This window comes from Alligator mississippiensis, chromosome 4, assembly GCF_030867095.1.
Source record: "Alligator mississippiensis isolate rAllMis1 chromosome 4, rAllMis1, whole genome shotgun sequence".
In the NCBI taxonomy this organism is placed as follows: Eukaryota; Metazoa; Chordata; order Crocodylia; family Alligatoridae; genus Alligator; species Alligator mississippiensis.
In genome coordinates, this window is record NC_081827.1 from 109570394 (window position 1) to 109590877 (window position 20484).

At 42.7% G+C, this 20484-nt stretch overlaps 1 protein-coding gene across 3 annotated transcripts in view; it reads right to left on the reverse strand.

Annotated features, from left to right (window-relative positions):
• Positions 1-3145: 3145 nt before the first annotated feature.
• SLC37A3 (solute carrier family 37 member 3) overlaps positions 3146-20484 on the reverse strand; it is a 34843-nt gene continuing 17504 nt past the window's right edge. For 2 of the 3 annotated variants that reach the window (XM_014608659.3, XM_014608660.3), the window contains exons 8-15: positions 20030-20114; positions 18787-18968; positions 14788-14929; positions 13527-13628; positions 9892-9939; positions 9156-9307; positions 7319-7384; positions 3146-6310 (exon numbers count right to left, since the gene is read on the reverse strand). In XM_014608659.3, the coding sequence (XP_014464145.1) occupies positions 6218-6310; positions 7319-7384; positions 9156-9307; positions 9892-9939; positions 13527-13628; positions 14788-14929; positions 18787-18968; positions 20030-20114 (870 nt within the window). In that variant the 3' untranslated portion in view covers positions 3146-6217. Of the gene's footprint in view, positions 6311-6443; positions 6555-7318; positions 7385-9155; positions 9308-9891; positions 9940-13526; positions 13629-14787; positions 14930-18786; positions 18969-20029; positions 20115-20484 lie in introns of all 3 variants that reach the window. The other variant, XR_009461758.1, reaches the window with a different exon arrangement.

Below are 20484 nucleotides of genomic sequence, written 5' to 3' on the forward strand. Positions count from 1 at the left end.
GTTGTTCAGATGCTTAAATGATACAGAATATGAAAGTTCCTCTCTAAGAGTCTGTCTGTCAACCTGGAGTTTGTGCCTATTCATTTCTTTCAGAGAAAAATGCACGAAGCACTAATCTGTGAGACAAACAGGATGCTTGGCTAGATGAACCAGTGAAGTGTGAGCCAGTATGGTTCTTAGGGTCTTTCCAATTCCTCTTGCTAACACAGCTCTGACACCACAGACAATTATGAAGTTAAAACAACAACAATCATCCATTTAGTAATCCACAGCACTCCTGCTTCACATACCTCAGGCTACAATGGCAGGTGCCTGCTTTCAGTTCCCATACCATTGCTAGAAGTAAAGAGACATGGCAGACTATGAACCCTGCTCCAAGAAGTAACTGAATTCTTCAGTCCAATGGGATCAAAAGACTACTGCACATGGCAAGGGACAAGCCAAGGAAGAAAGTGGTGATGGAAAAAAGTAGCATTCCCTGACAAAAGGAGGGGAGGAGAAGCACAGCCTCCATCCACTTTGATGGACTCCCTTCCCCTAAGTTTGGCAAGATCTTCAGTACTCTTAGCCCTGTTACTAGCTGTACGTAAGCAGCAAGCTTGAGGTGCATGCCCTTCCACGTGCACTTGAGATAGCTGTGGAAAACCAGTCCCACCTGCCAGACTGAAAAGCCAATGCCCTTTGCCGACAGGGCACAAGAAAAGGGATAAAGGATTTCTTCCATTGGATTCTAGAGCCAAAGCATGTGGAAGACTATGGCCCATTCTGAATCTGAGACCTCAACCGATGTCACAAAACACTTTTTAAGCTCTTGTCTCTGTATTTCTATTCTTGTAGAGAAGCAGAGGAGTTGTGTGCTCTGGATGAGCTGTTTACTTATAGGCTTAAAAATAAATCCATATGGAGTGAACATGAAGTGTTCCCAAACCTGCCAAGATAACTGAAGGACAGAAATCAGAGGAATTCAAGTGTTCAGATACAGAATTTACTCTACTCCATCAACTACTCCTGTCAAGCCCACTTCAATGCGTTCAAAGACACCAGTACATTCTGTGCTAACAAAGTTCATAGAGACTGTTCCTAATAAGATACTCATATAGGAACCCTGCTAAACCAACCTCAGAGAGAAACCTACCTATCCCTTTCAGTAGCGTGAAATATATTGGAGAAAGAAAAATCTTCAGTGTCTTTTGATGCTACCATTTAATCTTACAGTTGCAATGGTTTTCATAGGCACCCTGGATTTAATGAAACAAAGACATCAACTTCAAAATGCATGGCATCCTGGAGAAGCTCACACAGAAGCCAACGAAAACTTTCAGAATAAGTTGCCAAATTCTTACTTCATAACCACAGGTACATCTTACCCTACACTTGAGGGACATGTAGAACAGGTTCACATCCAGCACATTCTGACCCTTCCAGAAATCCAAATACCAAGGACGCATTTAAGAACTCAACAGAGGACTTGCTTGTTTTCAGCGTCTCAGAGAGCTGCAGGGAGCTGAAAAAAAGAATCAGCACTTTACAGAAACAGAGGAAGCAGACTGTACTTTGTCAGAAAACCCTCGTAGTATGTAATTGATTTTTTCTGAAACTTTCAAAGCCAACTCATGCCTGAAAAAAGAAACTGGTTGCATATAGGACTAAGCAGACTGATAATTGATCCATTTTGATGGTCTCTGGATCAGGAAGACTGTTACTCAAATGGAGTAAACTGCCTAGAAATAGCTCAACAAAAATCAGCATGGTGCACAAGAGTTAAACAAGACTGAAGTAATAAGAGAAACTTTCTCCATGTATGGTAGGGAAGGGAAGAAAAGGACTTTCAGGCGACTTCCCCCTTTCACTGTAGTAGCTAAAATCCTGACCAAATTCAGGAAAAAGTTGCATAGGATCGATCTTCTTAATCTACTATTGGTAAAACTCTGGTTCCTACTATTATTGGTGATGGTAATGGTAAATGCCATCAGGCTGAGATATTTCCCGTGTCCGATTGAACAGAACCAGGGTTTTTCAACACAGGATTTGTACTGACGTAACCAAATGGATCCAGATGAACTAAATTTATCTATGCAGAATGTTCATGCAGCTTAAAATAAGTCTATTGCAGGACACCATTTTAAGATGCAAAACTAGTGAGTCTGGCATGAAGGGGCAGCTAGTACATTTCCTTTTTGTTTTTATCAACATGATACTCTAAACATGACAGATTTAGGGGTGTAACAGCCAAACACCTGGGAATTGTATTCTAAAGTGCCACCCTTCTTGTTACTTTGAAGCAAAACAGTATTCCTGCTATCCTGCTTGCCTCTGGTGATCATGATAACAGCAATAATAATGAGGAGAGTGGAGTGGGGCCTGTTTGTATTATCTTTTTCAAAAACATGCTGCAATAAGAGAAGTTTGCTTGTAAGTATTCTGGGGATACAAGCTACTGCTGAAGCATGCAAAAACATGGAAGCAGAATGGAAAGGAGATAATTGCTAATTCTCCTAAATTAAAACAGGTAAGTTTTATGGAGGGACTATGAACATGTGTGTTGGGAGGTATTTCTGGAAAGCCAGATCATATCCAAGCCCAAACTTACAGCAGACTATAAGGCAAGAACCCAATTACAAAGCTCCCTACTGTGTCTACTTATAGGCAAAATTCAAGTGCAACTGCAGGTCTGTATTCAGAAAATGAGCCAAAGGAGAGCAGTCAAGTTGCGTGTCTAGTACTGAACAAACAGCACATGACTAAGTGCAGAGGAGACAAAAAATAAATAAATCAGGAAAATCAAGTAATGTGCTTTTGCTTCTTTACCAGAGGCCATTAATCACACCATACTCTGTGTATCTGCCAGCCAGTCTCACAAAACTACTCATGAAGTTAAGCAGGTGTGCCAAACTGACAAGCAGCAACATGTATCCTCCTTTGTTTGTTTTAAGTGTTAGTAAGAACTAGGGAATGACAGCGCTGATTAAAATCGCACATTGTGGGCAACGGCTGTGTCGTCTCAGTTCTTCAGAAGTGCTTATAAGGATAGATGCACTAACCCATTACACCTGTACCCAAGAATTATATTTTTAAAAAGGAAGCTCTGTTTCATCAACTTTGGTTTTGCAAGGGTGGGTTGTAATAAAACACGGAGAATTCCATATCAACTCACCAAAAATAATTTATTTATGTGAAACTGATTTGGATATTGGTCAGAATCAAAGCATTCCCCATCTGTAGTGCTTGAGGAAATACATAGCACACAAAAGGGCCCACAATAAATATATTTAAGACTTAGACAGAAGAAAGAATGTGTAGCCAGCCAAGTTCTAACCACAAAACAGACCATGCTCCAAGAATACATGTGAACAGGAGTTAGTGTGTAGATAGAGCCTTGGCAGCCTATTTGATATATTTTGCAAAAAGGAACACTTCACATCAACTGTACTGATTTGCACTAAAATCTTCAAATGTTTGTTTCCATAAAAATGTATTTGGCCCCTGGATGGTTAACCAAAACGTTTATCTGGGCTAGTAAGCGACCAAAACGCTGGCTTACATCCATAGATGCTTCTCAAGCAAATCCCAGGACGTCTTTCTCCCCCTGTACTCGGCCTTAGTGAGGCTGCAGCTGGAGTACTGCGTCCCGTTTTGGGCTCCACAATTCAAAAAGGATGTGGAGAAGCTTGAGAGAGTCCAGAGAAGAGCCACGCGCATGATCAGAGGTCAGGGAAGCAGACCCTACAATAACAGGCTGACAGCCCTGGGGCTCTTTAGCCTGGAAAAGCGCAGGCTCAGGGGTGATCTGATGGCCACCTACAAGTTTATCAGGGGTGACCACCAGTATCTGGGGGAACGTTTGTTCACCAGAGCGCCCCAAGGGATGACGAGGTTGAATGGTCACAAACTACTACAAGATCATTTCAGGCTGGACATAAGGAAGAATTTCTTTACTGTCCGAGCCCCCAAGGTCTGGAACAGCCTGCCACCGGAGGTCGTTCAAGCGCCTTCATTGAACACCTTCAAGATGAAACTGGATGCTTATCTTGCTGGGATCCTATGACCCCAGCTGACTTCCTGCCCTTTGGGCAGGGGGCTGGACTCGATGATCTTCCGAGGTCCCTTCCAGCCCTAATGTCTATGAAATCTATGAAATCTATGGAATCCAAAACCTCAAAATTTTTAGATGAACACACAGACTGCCACCATCCATTTCAAACATGAAATTCAAGGGGTTTGCTTCCGTTGGAAAACTGACTAATGCCAAGCTTGGGATTTGAACAACTAACTGAAGGCTGCAATCTTGCAATAAACTGAGGGCACATATCAGGTCCCCAGTCTCTCTTCACAATCACTCCTATTTATAATGGCAAAAATTTGAACAAGAGGACAAAGTCCTCCTAGTATATCCCTAGTATGATTAACTGCAAATTCTCCTCAACTACTGAAGTTTGATGGTTAAGTGAAAGAAGAGAAAAGGAGATCTGAAAGCAGAAATCATCCATAAAGAGGAAGCAAACTTCATGAAAAACAGTAGAACAGTACAACTGCATAATCCCAGGAAATGAAGTTGTGAAACTGGTTGGCATGGCAAAGAATAACAAACAATCACTGGGCAACAACTGACTACAAAGAAACTAAAACACTAACAATGCTCCACTCATCACAACCGTCACAACTACCATTTGTATTCATAAAAGTTTTTTTAAAAATTACTGTACATTATGTTTAAAAAAAGACAAAATTTCTATTTTAAAAAGTCCTTTTTGAAGTTTCAGTTATTTAAGAATATTTTTCCATCCTGGCAACAATGATTAATTGGACTAAATATTTCACTCAAGTCTTATTCAAATGATTTTTCTGGAGCCAACAGGAGTTATCTAAGGCAGAAAATGGGGTGGGGGGTGTGAGGGAAACATTGCACAGCTGAGCAACTGGATCGCTGATCTGGTTCAGGAGGTGACTGGCAAACAGCTTAACTAACAGATAAATGACAGATGTTAGCTGCATTCTTAATGCACAACTAGAAGCTGCTCAGATACAAATGTAGCAAGTGTCAAATAAAAAGCTATGTAAAATAGAATTACTTGTTTTTGTAGCTGGCTTACCTCTATTTTTCTAATAAACTATGTCGCCAATTATGAACCACGGAATCTGAAGTTCTCTCTTTTCCTAAGGAGCCAGGGAAGCATGGGCAAGAGCAGTGCAGGTTTCCTTATGTTGCCTTGCTAACATACTACAAAAAAGTCTGCAAGGACCATGTAAAAGGACAAGCTCATTTCATTCAATCCTGGATCTTCTCTGCCAGGCCTGGACAACCCAGATACAGACAACTGTTCAAGGAGAATTGAACAGTGATGCCGCTTCTTTCAGAAAGGTCATCAGACAAACATTAGATACCCAAAGTAATGACTTTTGGGCGGTGTCCATCAGATATAGATTCACAAAGACAACTTGGTACTGAAAGTATCTGCATCTCATTCCTGATGCCAAAGCCATCCAAGTAATCTTGTGGACTAAATATCTTCTATGCAGATGTTCATGATAAAGTATTACTTCACTATTCTATATTTGACTAGTAAAATGTTCTGAAATTTCAATCCAATTTTCCAGACTTCAGTAATAATCAAAAACAGATCAAGTATGGAGAAATAGAGAAATAATCTAAACATGAAAAATATTAGCAGAGGGCAGCAGAGGTTAATCTGTGGAAGGACTTAGCAAAGCTATTTCCAAGACTTCTGGAAAGTAAAATCCAAGAAAATGGTGTTACCCATTCTAAACACAGAAGCAAAACCCATGTTTACACATTTAGACTATTCATGACATGAGCCACCTCTTTTCCCCAGCAGAGTTACCCTGTTTGGACAGGTTTTCCATCTTCAATTTTAAATATATTTGACTCTTGGCAGGACATCCACAAAAAAAGCCGGGAAAGAGTGCAACAATGAGAACACAAAAGAGGAGAGGAGGGATTAGAAAGTGCTTGCTGACTTGAAAAGCTCTGGTAGGGTTTGAAGGCCAATTCAGTTCTGCGAGTTCAGAATAGTAGCTCCATGATCCATTTGGCTATTTGGATACTGTAACATCAAGTTCTCAAAGGCAACTTAATACAATCTTTTCAGTTAGCATGATTTTGGGTGCAGGTGGAAAAAACTCCCATAAAACCTTCCAGAGTTTTGACTGATCTCCCAGTTGGTGATTTCCCCTGGACAGTTTTTGAGGGAGGCAGGAGTCATCCAGTCAGCCTACGCAAACGTCTCTCTTGTAGAAGCAATCTGATTTCCCTCACTACTAATGGTGAAATGAACAGGATTGTTGAACTTATCTGCGGAAAAGAACAAATTAAGGACAATTAGCACATTCACACACGGTTGCAATTCCACTTAGCATCTTCTCCTCATTGCATTTTAGAAACTGGTAGGAACAGAAAACTGGTGATAAAACAGAAATTTACCTACCAAATAAAAGGACATAGAAGGACACTGAACTTTCAGGAAGCCTACAGCTTCTTCCCTGCTTAATGATTTTGTCTTTGGCCACTGCCCTCTCTATCAAAGCAGTTCTTCCAGCTGTAGAGGAAGGAGAGTCAAAGGACAATGCAAGCTACCACTTCATCCATAATGGAGATGTGAGGATTACACCACCCTCCCCATCTCTGCAAACCTGAGGAGATGAGGGTCTGAACTCAAATTTTCATAGACAAAGCAGCACTGTGATGCCACCCTATTGAGCCAGCTTTGCTCAGCATTTTTGTTTCAGGCCTTCAAAATCTCACCATCCCTACAGCCCACTCCCAAATAGCTGCATAAATTAGCAGCTCAACATCATCTCCTTGAACAACACTGGAAACCAAGTGACTTCATACACAGCAGAGCTGAAACAGGAGGAACTCTGCCTTGGAAAATTGGAGAGAAGCTTGAACTAGAATCAACACTATTTTTATGGTTGCACATAAAAATTTTAAAGGAGTGATATCAAGAACTTCATTTTCCATCACCTGAAAGTTTTTTAAAAATTAAATTAATATCTTCCTGTTGGACAATAATGACCAACTTCCATTTTTTTTGCACAGTCAAAGGAACTAATATTAACATGGTAGATGCTGATTATTTTCTGGTAGCCTAATAGTATCTCTGGAGACATAATGATGAAGGGCTGCTGCAAAAGAAGCATAGTGTGCTTAAGTCATTACCTTTATCAGTTGTCACAAAAACTGTTCTGTCTCTCAATGTCTCTATATCTGAATGATTCTGTGCCTATTACTTAGATTTTAGAAGTTCATTTAATCTGTTGACTCAACAATGGTGAGAAAGCTACAGAAAAGACTTCTTACCATCAGAATAAAGAAATAGAAAACCCACATCCATCCCAGGTTCTCCTGGATCAGAGACACCAGATACTAAAAGGAAAAAACAAACAAAAAACCACATATATGATTAAGATCATTAAGATATACACATTGCCCATCTCTTATCTTCCCCAACTCTGGTTTGTCCTTGCTCCACAGAGCTGATCACGAGCCGTCTCTCAATATCCAGTTCCTTATTGCCCAGCATAACAGGTGATTATTGCCTTAATCCTTTGCTATAAGCTTACATGGGATAAATGAAGTAGAAATACAAACCTGAGGTTTTTACAAGTTATCCCAGGCAGCACAGAGAAGGACTTTTAAATATAGCCCCAAGGAGTGACAAACTGACTAGACTAAACCCACATGACAGTGATGTGAGTAAATTTAAAAAGCCTCATAGAGGCCAAAAACTCTGAAGAGACTTAAAGGCTGCACAGGCATGCATTTCAAAACCTGTACAAGCACTGACTAATAGTTAAGCCTCCCAATGTTGAAGGGCCAAATTCTGTAGAGATTGCTGTCCTGAACTTGACACAACCATGCAAGTAGAATTTATCCCTTAAATAGGTTTGCTTTCAAATATTATAAGGGGATCTGCACCTCCATAAATGAGAAGCATCAGCACAACAACAACCACCTTATTTCCAACATTACACATATTACTTCTGTTTATTCCCCCCAGCTGCAGACACACCACAGCCATCTCCATGGAGAAGGCAGAGATTTGAGGTAGGAAAGTAGGTAGAACTTCTCAGAAATAAAACCCCACTTTTTATGATGATGTAATAAAACATGGGTATGTGTGGAGGTGGGGGAGATGCAGGAAGTAATGGCATACATTGGGAAAATAGTTTCAAATACACAGCATTTTAAAGGCAACTATGAGGTGTTAGCAGCCCTGTATATGCAGAAAACTAAGGATCTCTCTCTTCCATGAAACGGGCAGAAAGACCATTTACCAGGGGACATTCACAGGAATATTCCCACAAGCACTAATTATAACGTCTAATCCCTTTTGGGAACGGGGATTTGGACTTGGCTCCAGCAGAATCCTTGGTATTTCATGACATTACATGCACTTACTCACTAGAAGGATAGAGTTCCTGTGATGTACCTGGCTTCAGTATTCTGACCAAATGCAAAAACAACCACTTTGTTCTTTCTTATGAATTACTTTTGTATTTGGGCAACAAATAAGATCTTTGAGGCATACCTTGAGCTTCTTTGTAATAGCAAGCTAGTCAATACCTACAACACTGTAGACTATGAAAGCAAGTAATGTTAGATTTATAGGGTATAAAGTCTGCCCTCAATAAAGAGTATCAAACACAAACATGACTACGTAACATTTGTTATAAATATTCTATTTTAAGAGGTATTCATCTTATTAACACAGGCAAACAAGTATGTTTATAAAAGGCTGTTACCATCCTCTTAAATTTAAAGAACTGAAGAGGCAGCTTGATTTTCTTTCCCAATTTATGCAGGTTTTTCCCCCCCCCCCCCACTTTTCCCTGCTCAGGATATGAAAAGTTCCAAAAGCCCATTTACCTTTGAAAGTTCAAAGCCACTTTTTTAATGATGAGCATTGCAGGGAGGATAAAATTGTTGTTTCCATATCTTAAGCAAGCTTGACTAAATATCCAAAGCAAGGCTGACGGGAAGATTTCAACTGGCACAGAAAGTTTTTTAATTGAATTTGCAGTCAAATGAGACTAACCATGTCTTTGTAACAGCTCCTTCCTGCCCCAGTCACTCCCATAGGGAATTTTAGAAGGCACATGCCTCCTCATTCTACACCTTCTCTGGTGATTCTCACCTGGCCCACTGCAGCTCCGATGCTACCAGTTCCATCCACAATTCCAGTGACGGTTGCTAGTGCCTCACTACTCCCTCTGACCAGCTCCTGACGTCCCAAGTCCGCAGAAATTGCAGAACTGATCATGTTAGAAGGGCCTCCAATGAAAAAGCCTGAAAGCACCGAGAGAAAAGCAGCTGCTGATAGTGCTGTAAGGAAAGCTCCTTCAGCATAGCCCAAAATTTTCCTGCCATGCAACAGGGATTGGAAGAAAGTTATAACAGGAAGGGGTGGCAGCAAGGTGCAGCATGCATTGCCCTGCCTGATCCTAGAGCTGTAGTGCAGTGTTGTGTTGTGATACAGCCAGTGTGTACATCTGTGGGAGAAAAGATGATAAAAAGAGGCCCTGGAACTAAGAATGTTTGAAACTAAAGACCCCAACCATGCTGTCTCATCTTGAGGCTGTCATTGTATGGTACCAGAGAAGCTCTCTGGTATACACCTTTGGAGAGAGGAAGCTTACAGCTTCTCAACAAGGAGAGAATCCTAAAAACTTCCCACTATATCCATTCCATGCTACAGCATGCCAAAATTCTTTAAAAGTAGCAAAACTGGGCCTTCCTGTTCACTCCTGTTGCAGCTCAGGCATTCAGAGATGGCAGAACACTTCAATATGTTAACAGTTTTAGGATAGCACTATTGTTTCTATTGGGGTGAACACTTCTGTTGGGGTGAAAGTGGTAGTTTCATGCCCTACCTGTAACTGCCATGATAACTGCATTTATGGGTTTGCTGTCAGGAGAACCTGTTGTGATAAAAACAGAAAAAAATAAGTGGTTACTATAGATCAGGCTTGTCCAACATACAGCCTACAGGCCGCCATGCAGCCCTCCACGCTGTTTTCTGAGGCCTGAGGTGCTGCGACAGGAAACGAAAGTAAACACTGTACTTTCGTTTCGGGGGTGGGGGAGGGATGTGATATCACTTCCCGTGAGGTCTTTGAATATGGCTCACCAGCCCACTGGGTGATAAAAAGTTCATGATTCAGCCCCACATTCAAAAAGGTTGGACACCCCTGCTATAGATTAATGCAATTAATTAATTTCTTAAGTAACTAATGTCAGAAAGGATTAGAACTTCTGGTCCAGTGGGAACTAGACCTTTTTGGTAGGTGCGCCACAAATTAGCCCTGCACCCCCACTGACTACCACACTTATCCCCTTCCCCTACCTAATCTGCTGCTCTGCTTTCTGCTCCCTGACCTGTGATCCCTGCCCAATCTGCTGCTCTTTTTACTCTCTGCTCTATCTGTTGCTGCGCTACCTGTCCATTCCTTGATCTGCTGCATGCCACACACAGAGGCTGCCCAGCCCACTTGAGGCATCTGCATCGGTTGGTTACCCCATCTTAGTCTGACTGTCTGTATATCAGAGCCAACAGTTTTCACCTAAGTTATGCTTGTATTAAGAGCAGTAACTTGACTAAAGCATAGCTTCTAAAAAGGCATTCAGCCTTGATGCTAGAACATCAAAAGATTCAGAATCCATCACTTCCTTTGGGTACTTTGTTCCAGTAGTTAATTACCTTCACTGTTAGAAATCTGTATCCCGATTCCCTTTTGAATTGGTCTCGTTCCAGGCTTAACAAGAAGTAATAGTTTTCTCCACAAGATTAAATAAACCTTTTGTACCAAGGATTTTCTCTCCATAAAGTTCTTTATACATTTTAATCAAGTCACCTATCAATCTTCTTTTTAATACAACTAAGGAGATAGAAATCTGTCTCATCTCAAGGCATTATTTTCAGCTCAGTTTTTTTGTGGCTCCTTTCCTCTACCCTAGCCAAATTTTTCGAGGTCAAAACATGAACACCAAAATCAGCTGCAGTATTCCAGGAACAGTTTAACTAACATGGAGAAAAGGTAAAGATCACTTCCCTTATCCTATTCGCTATTCCGATTTACACATCCAAAGATTGCACTGGCTGTTCTAGTCACAGCTTCACTTGTAGCTCAGCCTGCCTCCTGTCTGGGAGCTAACACAAAGAGCTGGCACAGAGGTGCCTCAGCATGGTCCTGCCTTGTACCGTAGTCATATCCTAGCAGCTTCTGCCTTCTCGTCTTGCATCTTCTCAGGGTTTCAGCATCCCCTACCTACCACTGACTTGTCTTGCTTTATGGGCTGCAATTCTTGCACATTAACAATGCAAAAAATACCAAAAGGACAGACTAAATGCTTATGCCCTCACTGACCCCATTACACCTCCAATGAAGACTGAACTCACTGCCTTTGAATGTCCAAAAGACACGCTACGCAATATCAAACTACACGATCCGCTCATAGACCCCCCTCACATTAATAAGAATGGGAGAATGGACCTCCTCCTTGTTGCCATATTCACATAGCACAGAATCATATTAAAATAAGGCTGGAACAGACATTGGTGGGATCATCTAGTCCAACCCCCTACTTGAGGCAGGATCACCCTTGACAAAACCCATCCTAGACCAATCTTTAACCTGCCTTTGGAAACTTCCAATAACAGAGACTCCCTGAACTCCCTAAGTAATATTTCCAAGTACCTAACCAACCTCTTTCATAGTTAGGAAGTTATTCCTAGTATCTAACCTAAAACTCTCTTGTAATTTAAACCAATTTCTTGTCCTGTCCTTTTTTGGGCACAGAGAACAATCGATTGTTATAAAAAGGATGACAATCCTTTTTGCACTGGAAGACTGAGGCAGAAATTTAGTCTTCTCTTCTCTAGACTAAATAACCCTAATTAATTCTTTCAACATTCCTTTGCGTCATGTTTTCCTCCACATATTTTCCTATTTCTTCACATTTACCTCGAAATGTTGTACACAAAACTGAACTCCAAGTGAGACCTGTCCATTGCCAGAGTGAAATAATCACTTCCTGTGGCCTGCATACAGCATGTCTGTTAACACATCCCACTGTGCTATTAAATTTTTCTGCAACGTTATTGTTGACTCACGTTTAGCTTGTGATTCATTACAGCCCCTAATCCTTTTTTGTTTGTTTGCTTTTCTTTCTTTCTTTTTTTTTTTTTTTGCACTATTGCAGTCCTACCATTTCATTTGTTCATTACTTTATAGGGGTGCACTGAGAGATTCTGGGGGCTGATACCGATAGCTGATTTTTAAGGAGGTGTATCAGCCAATACTGATCCCATTTCTGATACAGCTGCATCCAGCTGGTAAGTCTGTTGTGGTAGAAGGGAAGGGGGGAGCGAAGGGGTGTGTGTGGGCAGATCAATGCCCCCCTGCAGTGAGGGAGAGAAGAAAGGAAGGGGCATGGGTAGATGCTGCCCGGCACGGCAGGGCACAGGACGGAGCCGCAGCTCATTCGCAGGATGCAGTGAGGGGGGCCTCCCACTGCTGCATGCACCCTAGGAGCATATGGGGGGGACGTTTGCCCCCTGGATCTGTGCAGGGCGGGGCAGGTGGGCTGCAGCCACCCTGAATTTCACCACAGCCCCACCCCAGAGCCGCTGCCACCCACCCAGCATATCCCTGGCTCTTCCTGGCACATGGGTAGAGGTGGCAGTTGAGCTGGGACTGTGCCAGGTGGGTGGTGGCAGCAGCGCTGGGAGGGGGGTTGGGGGGGGCTACGGCAAAATTTGGGGTGGCTGCAGCCCCCCCGCTGTATCCCCCTGCCAAGAACAGCCCTGTGCAGCTCCAACTCTAGCCCACAGCTGCAACCCACCTGACCCGCCCCAGGCAGATCCGGGAAGCACATCCCCACAGAAGAGTTGCCGCTCCATCCCATGCCCCCCCCCCGCCCAGCCCCGGCTGTGAAGTGCCTGCCCCAACTCCAGCCTCTGCCCCATTCCCTCCCTCACCGTGGGGGCCATTGATCTGCCCCCCACCCCACACCTCTTCCCCCCCCTTCTACCACAATGGACTTACCAGCTGCACACAGCTCTCCAAACTGCCAGGCTGTGCTCCTCGCTGCCTGTGTGCTGCGTTGTGGCTGCGCGCACACGTGGGCATTTATCAGCCAAATTATCAGCCACATTGAGCCAATTTCCGATGCAGCCAATTTTCTTTATATCTTTGCTGATCTGATATCGGACCAATGTATCAGCGCACCTCTATTACTCTGCATACATGCATTTGATTATTCATTCCTAAATGTAGTACTTTACATTTGCTTATACTGAATTCTATCCTATTTCAGGTTAATTCTTCAATTTATCAAGGTCATTTTAAATCTTAACCACAATACTCTACCTAGCTGGGTACAATTTGTGAGAAGAATGCTCCAATAGGAAATAACCTGAACCAAAAAAATCCAAAACAAGGGGAGACCAGCAGGTTTATCTCTTTTCCTAACCCCCCCCCCCCAGAAAGGGCTGTAAAATACTCACGACTGTATCCAAAGAGAGCCCCTACAGCCAAGAGCAGACTGATTGCTAGCACTGGGGCTCTCTTCTGTAGCATGTCAGAAATCAAGCCTTGGATGGTCCCACCTGTAAATATAACATGAAAAATCATTATGCCTTGTAAATTAAGACACGGAATACAATTCAGTGAATGCACAGGAGGGTATATTATTTTCTCTCATTTTATCTTCACATCTGCATCTCTGAACTCCCACTGCCTTTGAAAGGCAAAAATGCCTGCAAGACAATACCAAACCAAGGTAACTCACGATGTATATTTATTCCCTACTACACATTTCCACCTACTGTATTAAGAGGCTACACTTTCTCTGCATATGGCTAGTCAGTACTTCTGTTGTGTGTTCCCCTCCCAGTACACTCTACTCTTATAATTGTTATTCTGGGCCTGCACAGCATAACACCCTACAGCAGCTTCCTAAACTTTCCTATTGCTCCTTTTAAAGGTTCTGCCTGATGGATGGGAGTGCTAAAAAAAATATATATATCTTTTGTGTTAAGTACTCAGCTGTTTAACCCCGCTCTGAGTAGACCTACAGAACACATGGTTAAAAGGCTGGCGGCTGCTAGCACATTGCCTATATCAGCACACCCTTCACTGCTATCACTAGGGACATTCTACTGCTGGTCCCAAGCTAGAAAATGCTCTTAGTGTAGACAAGTCTACAATAACAAATAAACAGTCTACTGGGAGAGAAGGGAGAACAAGAGGAACCAGTTGTCTATCCAAGAACTAGTGACAATAGAGTTCTGGATGTAAAGACAAGCTTTCTCCATTGTGATGTGGATGCAGAGCTGCAGATTTTATCAGGGGCCTCAACAAGAACTGTATTTGACTCCACTGAAGAGTTGTGGTCAATACTCACTAGTAGGGGACTGAGCACTAGGGTAAAGTATACCACGAATCTGAGCCTACCCTCTCCCTCAAGGATTCTTGAGGGAAACAATATAAAAAATAATGTTTTTCAGGTTTCCAAGCTTGGCAACTGAGCTCAAAATGAGTCAAGAAAAGTCTATTGTTGGTGCAGCATGAACTGAAAAGGTCATGCCTCTATGGTTAGTGGGCACTGCTAGAGACTTCCCAGTGTTCTGCGTTTCAATATAAATTGGCTAGGCTAATTTAAATAAACAGTGTAGTCCCTACAGTTCCTTTATATTGCATTTGTTGTGCAAAGATCAGACACCAGCTGATCAGCCACAGAAAGAAGTTGTTGCTTGCTGCACGCACCTATAATTCCTCCCACATCGTACCAAATCGAGAGTTGGTCAGCTTCAGCCTCTTTCCATCCAAAGTTGTTGCTGAGGTAGAAGGGCAGCCAGAAGAAGAATGAGTAATTTACTAGTTTCAAGCAGGCATAGGCCAAAGAATACTGAAACAAAAAAAGCCAACAACCAGCAAGCAGTTAGCATTAGAAATGCACAAGCAGCAATTGTGCTTCCATCCCTGAAGCTCTGGGCACAACTAAAGCTTTCATGTGAAGCTTTTCTGCATTTCATGTAAGAATGCAACAGCAGGAAAGCCTGCTGCTGAACACCCAAGACAACCAGGGGATGGAGTGGGTGGGATAAGAAAAGTCGACAAACAGGAGGGCTATTTTTACTGTACTTTTCATTGCACACAATCACTTGAAATGTTTAAAGTGAAATCAGCTTCTGAACCAAAGGGCAGAGGAACAAACAAGTTACTGCTTGGTAAATGAGGGTGGGGATTTCCAGAGCATCAGTTTCTCCATGGTAACCACCCATGTGCATGCTCTTTGCCCCCAGCATATGAAAGTTAAGCCACCACAGCTTACCTAGAGGGGTAAGCTTTCATCTACCAGATGGGTACGCGCCTAGGCAGTTACCATGGAGCAGCTGTTGCACTGTAAATCCCTACTCTCATGGTAACTTGTTCAGGCTAATGTCAGAAGATAAATCAGTTCATCTCCTGGAGGGAAGGAAGCTAATCATGCAACCTAAAGGGGGCCAAGGCTCAATTTGTGCACCCTGGGGAGGACTATATGAAATGCCGGAGTTTCTCTGCGTTATGTTCTACCACTAAAGCTGCTCCTACCCACTCAAAGCACCCTCTTCACTCATAGCACCTGAATCCAAAAACCAAAACATTTTGTCTTGAGCAAGCTTGAGGGGTTGGTTCCTAGGACTGAACTTCTCTTAGACAACAGGAGGGCTTTCAAAAAGTTCTCAGCTGTGGAAATTACTCCCCTCTAGATCCCAACAACTCAGGGTTTGGAGCTTTCAAAGCAAGTGTAAGGCACATGTTTTACAAGGACTTTGCTAATAATCAATGGGGCAGTACAAGGAAACTACGTTCACTAACTCTCCCACAGAAGGAATTATAGGGAGCATAGCCTTTAGATACCAGGGATCATAGCTGGTATATTCCTAATCACCTGCTTGTTTCAATGATAAGGTAAGTAGATGGAACAAGAGTGAGCAAAGAACATGGTATTCAACACCTCTCCCCCTGCAAATGCAAAGATGATTTGCAAACAAAACTGTGGTTGCTTCTTTCCCCTTTAAGGCGCCAGTTTTAAAGGCCCAAACCTAGGCCCATTTCATGCACAAGATCCCCACTGAAGTTAGCAAGAGTTCTGCTGGGCCACATAGCAGCAATTGGCTTGGTATCAGCCAATATGGCTGGTTAATAATCAGCCACTGATATCAGCCCAAATATCTTTATTGGTGCACCCCTAAAAAACACCCCTCAGTTTGTATTTGCCGAGTAGAGATTACATTTTAGAAAGCAAATATTCCAAAATGTTTGTCCTCAGTGAACATGCTTCAGCCCCTCCAAGCTCTTACACATGTTCTACCCTAACACAGATAGGTAAACCTGGACTCTCCTTGTAACCACAGCTTCCAGACAGATGCTCTAGACTCCAACTGGGCACCAAAATAAAGCAAGGAGCCCGTTTCATTTCTGTGCTCAATCACTCTCAAAATGGCATTCAGGCTGAGTGAAGGAAGAAGCTGTCTAACAAAGAAAAAAAAACCCCACTGACAAGATAAGTAAAGGGACAGATTAGGACAAAGAGTCTAGCAGAGGAAACTTTGACTGGGAGACAAGAGACAGAGAGCAGCAGGAACAGTTAGATATGATGTGACAAGTAGGTGCTGGTAAAGAATGTGTGAACCAGCTGGGCTCCAGTCACTGATGGCTGGCAGAGGCACTGAGAGCTAGAGGGAGACAGAGTGGCCAGACAAGGAATGAGGGGAAGTGGGAATGAGGTAGGGAGACAGCAAGACAGATCTGATGGCAGGGTTAGGATGGGGAGAACAAACTGGGTGGGCAGAGACTGGGAAAATGAGCAATGGAAGTTGATAAAAGAATTGGGCTTGGAGGTGGGGTGGAGGGGGAGATGATAACTGTGCAAGTAATGAACTTGGGTTCAGAAAAGCCTGTGCTCATATATATCTATATTTTATTTAGTCTATAAAAGGTACATATCTACCCTGCCTTCTGTGGGAGTAGACCAGAGTGAGGATAAGTAGCTGGATGAGGAGACTGGGATGATGAGCAGTGAAAGGGACAAGAAACAAAGAGAAAGGTTGAAGAAGAGAGAGACACTGGGCAGAAGAGGAACAGCAAAAAGACCCTGTGCCTAGAGTATACTTCACTTTCAGAGTCTAGAATGCTATCCATGAACCCCAAGTCTCATCAATGGTCTGTAAGCAAGCATCTGTGCAACCCACTAGTACTAAAGGTGTCCCATCCCCCTTCAGTACTAGTCCACACCCAGGATAACAACCTACAACAACATTAGTTTAAGTAGTGGAGGCCTGTGTAGTGTGTCTAGATCTCTAACTCTGTGGATATACCATGCAGATATGAACAGGATGCCCTGTGGTGAAAAGTCTCTTTTTTCCCCAGTTTGCTTTACAGTGTATGATTATGCTGAAAAATCCATAAAGAATTATTCATGTTGCAAAGTCTGTTACAGAAGTTGGGAAATGGCAAAATTAAAGCTGCCTGGGCAGCCTTAGTTCAGTTCTATTAGTGTGTATACTATGCTGCAGGCCTTCTTACAAACTCATGTCTTATTTTTACACTGCTCCCAGGCCTAATTCAGTGCATAGAATGGAGAGTCCTTACTTAACAAGCAGCTATCCACTATTTTGTTTTCTCTTTATTGCTCACTGCATTCCCGCAGAACTTATTTACTGCATATTATTCAAGAAGAAAGAATAAATTTCCTCAGGGGCTTTTCTATAGGACTTCTCACTCTAGTATTCTGAGTCCTTTACAACCTAATTAAGTCAGTCTTCACTACACCCAGTTAAATGAAGGGTTGATATAATCCCTATTGTACTGATAGAGTGTGGAAGCAAAGGGAGCTTGAAGTTAGAAGTTTTCACTAGTTTTGGATGCCCAATTTGAGACACTTAAAGCTGATTCTCTCTAGAATTTTTAACCACATGCATGTACACATGCACTCAAAACACTTTCAGTTGCAGCTATGACTACTCAGCACATCTGCTTATGAGATGCCAGGGTCAGACCCAGAAAGTGAGAAATACACCATAAGTGGCAAAATGGGGAAAGTCTGGTTAAAGTAGCTTTACTACTTCACAGAGGAAGTCTGGCAAAGGCAGGTAGGTATAGAATCCTTTGTCTAGACACCATTCAACTGCCTCAACCATGAGACCATTCTTGTTCTTCCTGCAACCTTCTACCTCACTCATTGCACACTCTTCAACTTCTACAGCAAATAAGGCAGGGGCTCTAGAGGTAAACGGCTCCTACTTCACTACAGAATCCCAAAACATTTCCAAATCAGATCCACCCTATGCACAGGTCCCAAGGAATAAAACAGTAGGGAGTTATCCAAAACTGCACCATAATACACAAGGATATCACTGATGACCTTGGAAGTTCTGAACATTAGTCATACCCCAAATGAGTTTTGTAATGTATATAATTTTCACCAGTCAATTTAATTTTGTTTCCCCCTTCCTCCACCTGAATAATCTTACAAAAAATACTTAGTTTTGTCAACTCCCTGAAGTTGAGTAAAGCAACTGCAAGGCCCCACTCTCTAGAAGCCCCAAATCTAATTACTTCTGTGTCCCTGCCGCTGACATCTGTTCATTCATCAATTCTGGCTGAATAGAGAATCTCTTTTCTGGCATTTTTTAGCTGTTTAACCTTAATTATTCTCTCTTAACAACTATTTATATTGCATACATTGCTTTGCGATGAACAAAGCTGAGGGGTTCTTACCAGTATGACACCTGGTAGGCAACAAGCTTGGAAAAAGCCAATGGCCTTGGGCTGAATGCTACTGTCAGATGCCTGAATGGAATAATTCCGGTCATAGTCATCCACATCTTCACTGCTCATTAAGGGTCTGTTGGCATCTTCTTCTACAACATTCTTCTCTTCTGCATCAAGCTCAGGGAGGCCTAGAATGCATGAAAATAGACCATAAAAGCAAAGGACAACACCACCCTCTCCTCACACAAAAGCCGTGCTTGCTCCTTATAAGCATATCTCCCTTCTGACAATGCCCTTGCTCTCCCGTACCTCCATCCTCCTTTGGCTTAGAAACTCTTCTAGGTGGTGTTCTGCAGGGCCGCCAGTTTCTATACCCCTTGTCTTCTATCGCTCTTGAAAGTATTCTGTCTGATCCTTGCGTCGCCTCTTTCTGTTCTGAGTGTCTGGCCATTAGTTGAAGACAACAAATTAGTGCATTCCGCCTTACTTAAGTGTCTAGGCTCACTGGGCTTCGGATCTGCACACTGCCACACAGATACTCAAGATCTACAGGCAGCTGTTCTAACAGATGTACTAAATAGAAGTCTCTCTGGGCTGGATTTCCTAGAACACTTTTTAAGTTGTCTGAACTACATATATGCACACATACAGCATTTCAACAGCTACCTTCCTCTGCAGACTCCCACACAAACACATGAGACTCCTCTATGGCCCTGCCAAAGCCCTGCTACACTTGTACTCTCATGCTGGAGACACTGCCTTGCCAACTGTTTTCTCAGATGAGACCAACACTCCTTCCAAACCCATCTGCCTTTCATTAATCTGCTGAAGGAGTCATGCACAAGGCATTCTTCCCCCTCAGTTTTCAGCCTGCTCCTTAATACAATTTACTTCCTTGACAGACAGTTTTAGTTCCTCCTATTAGAGAAATATCCACTTTCCAGGGACGTGGCAAATTCTAATGGCTACGGGACACCCATTAATAGCAAACTACTGTGGCACGCACTATCTATGCGAAAAAAGCTCTCTGCATCTAGCCTGTGCCAGGCCCAGAGACTATTTGCTCAAGCAGCCACTACTAGGATACAGAGCTAGTTTACAGCTGCTTCCAACTACATGTATGTTTAGCATTAGAAATCAGGTTTTTGATGTGACGTGTAGTCCTAATCATGATTTTAGCGCTATGTGGAGAAGCTGCAAACCCGCTGTCCAGTAATGGATTAAGAGGACATAAACCATTTCTACTTACCCACTTCCTTAGGGGATGTTATAAGCCCAAAGAAAACAACTCCTCCTCCAGCAAACTGCACTGATGTGGTCACCAGGAAGGCATACTGGAGAAGAGGCAGAATAAAAGCATTTGCTTACACAGTGTTCTTTGGCACCTTATCCTGAGTTAATTCTTCAGAACTGCTTTTCCAAAAAGTCTCGCTCATGGAGAAGAGAGGGGAGAAAGTGTGTGCGCGTAGTGGGCAATTAGGCAAGGGAGCTTCTCTACATTCAAACATTGTCAAAAAATAAAACTTTACCTACACCAACCTAAGCCATGTCTATAAAACCCAGAAACTAGTTGACCACAACCCCTAACCCCAGAAGTTGGCATTGCGTTCCATCCACCTACCTCCCTTAAGTGTTAAAGTGGAATACATCATCAAGGGCCAGAGACTTAAACAACCCTATTCTGTTCACTCCCTCCGCACTTTA